The following is a 6501-nucleotide window of genomic DNA, read 5'->3' as shown; positions in this document are numbered from 1 at the left end:
AAGAGGAAAATTTTTCACAATGAGAACAATCAGCCATCGGAATAATCTCCCCAGGGAAGCGGTGGATTCCTCAGCATTGGACACTTTTAAGATTCAGCTGGACAGGGTGCTGGGCCATCTTGTCTAGACCATGCTTTTGTGGAGAAAGTTTAGACCAGATGATCCTTGAGGTCCCTTCCAACCTGGTATTCTATGACTCTATGATTTTACTGGAGTAATTTCAGAGTTCTCCATGGACTCTTTGGGTATCAGCAACACTGGACAAGAGCTGCTCTTGGAAACTGCAGATTATGCTGTGTTCAACTGAGAGCCACAGATGCAAAACTAAGACTATGAACTGGCCTTGATAATCTTGATTAATCTAAAGCTAGTAATTTAAAGAATTTTGATGAGAGAGGTGACTTTAATTGTAAAGACTGACTTTATGGCATAATATGTTCTTTTTCAAAGATCCCAGTACAAATCATATACTCTTAAAAAGAATAAATTGCAGAGTTCAACATGCAGGTCTTTCTTTAAACCTCTCACATGAAGGTGAATTTGGAAAGTGCTAGCATGATAAAATGCAACAACTGTCTTCCCCAGAACAAGCGTAAGCCAGACCCCAGCTTTATTAGCTGGTTCAGCTCTATGCAACTCTGTTTAATTTACACACCTGAAGAAGTTGTCCAAGAGGTTTAGATTTTTCTTCGTATCTTGCATGAAAGGACTTATTTTATGAGACATGAAGTGTCTTGCAAGAGTGGTTGTGTTTTAAGGCTTCACTTACCTATCAGCAACTATTTTATTACTAACAAGATGGAAAAAACCCCAAACACCAGCACCTCCCTTTGGTACAATTAATTTGATGAAATTTACTGAACATTTATTCAGTGCATGGCAGAAAAAGCTCCTGAACTTAAGACTGTTTCCTGTATACAAGTATCATAGAACATATACTGGCAGCAGAGAGAAATACCAGCTTCGAAAGCTATGTGCTATAGGACACTTCATTCTGTAGAACTACATATAGCAGCATGATACAGTTCTGATGAAAGCAACTGCAAGTAATGTGATATAAAACATGCATGAGTCTGAAAGTGTACCGCCAGACATATGCTCTGTATGGTATGTTTTATGCTGGAGAGCATGGTATGGTACAAGTAGGAAGAACAACAGATGAGACAGAGCTACAGCTTAAAATCAAGATTATTTTGTTACTTTTTCCCTTTCATTAAGAGCAGAAATAAAGCACTAAAAATCTGCAAAAACTCCAACCAACCAAATGAATAAAAGACGACAAAGAAAAAAAATAAAATAAGGACAAGCATAGTTTAAAACTTCAAACCTTCCTTCCAACATTTCATTACTACTAGCTAGTGTGGTAAAGCTAACTACAGCTTAGCCACTCAATTTTGTAAAGATGCTGCCACCTGACATTAAAAACTCAGTATTTCCTGCCATACCAATATGACAATGGCCTCCAACATTTATAAATATTGAAGACCCACTTTTTGCATAATTACCTTGTGAAGTCAGTCATCTCCATCATAATCACACACATCCTCTTGGCCAAAACAATGATGTCATTGCTGGTATCGTCCCATATTTCAATCTCTGCATCAAGCTTACTCTTGACTTTTTTGAAGTCAGCCACTTGCTCAGCTATCTTTTCCTTTTCAGCCTCTGGTAGTTGAGTCATCTTGGCCTGAAACACAAAATAATTTGATTTGCAAAATGTCTATGTCAGAGTGTTTTTCTTTTTTTTAAACAAAATCACTGGATATTATTAAATATACAGTTTAAATACGATATTATTAAATATACAGTTTAAATACACTGTGGCCTGAGCCACCTGTTCCAGCCTGAGCACTTCTGAATTTCAAAATCTGCATGCTATCATTGGATTGGGCCAAATAAATTACCTCAGTGTAATGGGGACAGTGGTGTCCACGAAACTATTAATATTAATGTAATAAGAGAAAGAAGACTAAATTCTTCCAAAGAACCTTTATGAAATACGACTGATAGATTTTCCTTTTTCTTAGGGATGAAGGAGCCTAAGTGTTTTTAAGTATGCAAGTTACAAAATGCAATATTCTTTCAGGTAGGAAAGAATAAAGGAAAAGTTTTAATTGCCCTAAAACTTTCAGGTATGCTCGCCCTCTCTCCTGAGAAGGTTCTACAATATCATTTTAAGAACTGAGAAAGACTTCATTGTTCAAATATGCATCCTCTGTCTTTGAAGAAGATAAATAAATAGGTGAACATGTCAGAAATCAGTATGTGAATAAGGTTACCAAAAAGTATCTTGAATGTCAATAGGAAAACATCCAATATTCAAATCAAGCCACAGCCAAACTGGGCTCAGGTAGGACACAGCCCTATATTTGGCTACAGCTCCAGATTGGACTGTTTGCAAACATTCCACCAGCTAAAACTGTTTCAAATAAAGGTTTAGTATAGCTAGAAAAGTGGTGTGTTTTGTGCAAGTTCATACTATGGAATCAGAACATTCAATCTATACTGAATGCATGTATTCTTCCTACATTTAAGCATTGGTGAAGTATTTAATACATAAAGAGTGAAACAACTTCTGAAGATGCAGCATGGTGAGAGAAATATGTTACTTAATATTATTCTTCATGAGCAAGATTATCAGTCTGCTCTAGACAAAGGTCAGATATCCTTCCTGTGTCAGAAACAGGCCAGGTAGCAGACACGGGCTAAGATATTATGAGGCCATATAGCACTCCTGGCCCTTCATAATACCTTCTGCCACAGGAAGGGAGTAGACCTTTTGGCCTGCTGGTCTTGATGGCTCTACTGCCATAGTGGTTTTTATCTATCACCTTCTCTGTGAAGTGGTCCACCTCTTGCACTGCAGGCCATCAGAAACACACAGTTACATACAGCAACTATTAACACACTGTAATTATGCTGCAATTAAACAATAAGTATCTTGTGACTTATTCTCGTTTATAAAACATCTACGATCCATAAAATGGAAAGTTAAGGCAGTGGCTGCATTACTTATAATAACAGGCAAGCAGTTTAATATGTAATGCCTATGTTTTTCAAGCCGTGCCATTTCAGAGGTTTTACTTATGCTTGAATTACTCTGTCACAAGGTTAATTTTCCCACTTATATGAATTACTGGAAATTACAGGTACCCCAAAGTATAACTATGTTATAATTGCAGTCACAGAATTAAAAAGTGTAACTATTTTAAGGAATACTTTTCCTGTTTTGTTTAAAAAAAAAAAAACTAAAACAATCCAGAGAAGACCAAGACACATTTTCCTCATGGTTGTAGGATAAACTTGCTGGGAAAGGTATGAAACCCACAAAAGTAAGAGTTGGGCTACAGAGTCTAGAGAATTGAAGTACCCCGTTTTATAATCTAATACATATTTGCTGATTGGTGGACGCTTATGATATTTCCTAGCCCTCAGCTTCAATACTGTTTTGAGTTCAAGAATGCAGGCGTTTTAGTGAAGGAACTGTGACTTACAGTATCCTGCTATGTGCCAACAATAATGCGTTTCAGGTAGAATGAGACACATTATCCACTGGAACAAAGGGGCAAAGGAAACTACAATTCCGACCTTGATTTCTCTTTCATTTTCCTCATACTGCTTTAAAACCGTGTACAGCAACAAAATAGAACAATTGTATACACAGCCTTTCAAGTGCAGATATGATTTTGTATCAAAATAGACAACATAATGGTAAATGTGAAATAAAGATCTAAATTGAATGACTGCTATTAGATGAGCGCACGTTTATTTTGTCCACCAGGAGAAAATAATTTTTTCATTATTTCTAAGACAAAATACTTTTTATTGCAGTAGCAGATAACAGTTAAGATCAGGTGAGAGAAAAAGTTATATTTTTTATATTTTTCTTTCTTCTATTACAAAAAACAGTATGTATTTTTTTCTTTAATTTCCTTGAATTAACTCTTCAGAAGGCTATTTATCCCTGGTAGCTGGGAGTCTCCAACACTGGGATTATTTGCATTTTCCCATTTGCAACTTGACTTACCATGTAAGATTGGCGTTTCTTTTCATTTCAGCTCCTTCCAAGTTGCATTCAATTCGCTATCACAGATACTAAAATTTTAAGGTCAGAACAAATTGTCCACATAATGGTAAAAATAGAGGACACATAGGGAGTAACTACTTGGTGAAGATTTGGACTCTTCTCTCACTTGTGTATTCATCGTCAATGAGATCCCAGCCCAAAGAACTGGCCTTTTGCCCACCTTTGTCCCTGGCTACACTCTAAGGAATTGACTTTCATGTAAACCCATGATTATTCTCTGCAAGTCCTAGACCGACACGCATTTTTTCTTTCCTGCTCCCCTAAAACAAATGACTGGTCAGATCCACACCACCAAAATTCTTACCGCTTACAGGGAAGAAGGAAGGAAAGAAAAGCCACGAGAAGCACAATGCATTCAAGCAATTGTTTGTGTTATCGAAAACTCCTTCCATCTGAGACAGAGGTGAGCCAGATATCCTTTTCAAAGGGAAGAACCTCCCTTTGAAAATTATTTAACACTTCCTGCTTTGTAGGCTGCAGTGTGTCATGTAAGTACAGAGAAGAAAGAGAGAAAAACTCTCTTTTTCTACAATTTTGTAGGTTACAAAGAAAACAAACCCCACTCTCCTGATGGAGCACATGAAAAACTTTTCAGAGCTTTTACAAACAAGAATACAAAATAACATGCTCTTCACATACTGTAGTTTTAAGATAATGGCATACATTCAAAAAGACCCAATTCATGTCCCTGCTTTGCCTTAGTTGAGAGCTAAGCTCTTCATTCCACCACAGACTCGGCAGGGGAAAGAAGCCATCTCACCTATGTTCTTGTTCCCCTGCTGCAGTCAGCCAAACATTTGGCAGAAGTGAACAAGATCTCTCCAAATCACTCAAAGGACAGGAATATATTTCAATCAGACTGTTTTAAAACAGTTCCAATTGTGATGTTTAATTGTTTTTTCTTGAACAAACTTTGTACATCACTGTCATATACTATGTGCACATCAGCTGAGCCTACTATATCATGAAGGTCAGCATAAGATAGGCACTTGTAAAGACTATCATACAGATGTGTTTTGAATGCCAATATTGAAGTACTTTTCTTGAATATGGCACAGTTAAGAGTGATTCTGTTAAAATGAGTAAAGTGTGTCCACTACCTTTTACAAAATGTCCTACTTTTTCTACTGAGTGAATAATTGTTCAAGTTTGGATAAAGAGGTGAAAGACGGAATGGTGGATATTCAGCAATTCATGGCAAAGTGAATACACAGGATGTTCCCTAAAGATGAACTGTGTGGGTGTCCGATACTGACAGTTGGGAGAAGCTGAATTTCTTTTGTCAAGTTTAGTATCTGCTGTCACCAGTTGTCTTCCTCCAATTTTAAGAATTGTAGCATGCCTGTTGAAGTCCAGCATCCTTTGAACAAGTTCAGAGAGTGCCTCATTTGGGCTGCCATGTCAGTTCCTGTATATTTTTAGATACAATATAATTGGATAAACAGGTAAAGCTATCGGGAGAGAATAACAAAAGAACAAACTGTTTAATCAACCTTCGCTAAAAAGGTTGACTTAGATGAGGTGATTGTGTCATATTAAATGTAATTTCCCTTTGTCCCAGGGTAACAGGCCTATGGATGAAGAAGAAACATGTCATGAATCTGGGCTTCACTAGGGTTTTGTCACTGGTTCTCATGTCATCCTCATAAAGAATCTAGGGAAATATGATCTAGATATAATTGCCATTGGGTGGATGTGATACTCACAGAATACTTATCAAGAACGCACGCCAAACTGGAAGGATCTATCAGGCGAAATTCTGTAGGGACCTGCCCTGACTCTGGCATTATTCAGTATTTTCACTAATGGCATGGATGACAGCACCAAGAGTACACATCACACATTTGCAGTATGAGAGACCTGGTTTGACATGTAAGAGTCCTGGTTTATGATTCAACACGATCTTGAGAAACTTGAGAACTGATCTGAAAAAATAACAGGATGTATTTCAGCTGAGACATGTACGAGGTATTACACCGAAGAAAAATCACCAATATGCACACAGAACTGAGACACAACCCGTTATCAGCAGTTCTGTGGGTGAGGATTTGTAGTTGATCAAAATGTTGTACTCTTGGCAAACAGGCAAACCTCATACAAAACTCATTCTAAAGTATGCATACAGAAGAAAATAGTGTAAACCTTACACTAGTGCTTGTTGTTGAGACCACAGCTGGCATAATGCATTTAACAGTATGAATAGTCTGGACACAAAATTCAAGAATCATAGAATCATTAAGGTTGGAAAAGACCTCCAAGATCATCGAGTCCAACCGTCAACCCAACACCACCGTGCCCACTAAACCATGTCCCTAAGCGACTCATCTACACGTCTTTTAAATACCTCCAGGGATGGTGACTCCACCACTTCCCTGGGCAGCCTGTTCCAATGTTTAACCACTCTTTCAGTAAAG

At 37.5% G+C, this 6501-nt stretch overlaps 1 protein-coding gene across 1 annotated transcript in view; it reads right to left on the bottom strand.

Annotated features, from left to right (window-relative positions):
• CTNNA3 (catenin (cadherin-associated protein), alpha 3) overlaps positions 1 to 6501 on the bottom strand; it is a 561928-nt gene that overhangs the window by 64554 nt on the left and 490873 nt on the right. Inside the window, exon 15 of the mRNA XM_009325826.1 lies at positions 1506 to 1687. Coding sequence (XP_009324101.1) covers positions 1506 to 1687 — 182 coding nt within the window. The remainder of the gene's footprint in view (positions 1 to 1505; positions 1688 to 6501) is intronic.

The sequence above is a fragment of the Pygoscelis adeliae genome, unplaced genomic scaffold (assembly GCF_000699105.1).
Source record: "Pygoscelis adeliae isolate BGI_AS28 unplaced genomic scaffold, ASM69910v1 Scaffold4, whole genome shotgun sequence".
Lineage (NCBI taxonomy): Eukaryota > Metazoa > Chordata > Aves > Sphenisciformes > Spheniscidae > Pygoscelis > Pygoscelis adeliae.
Note: the sequence above shows the minus strand (reverse complement) of the source record. Positions and strands in the feature narration are given on the sequence as shown.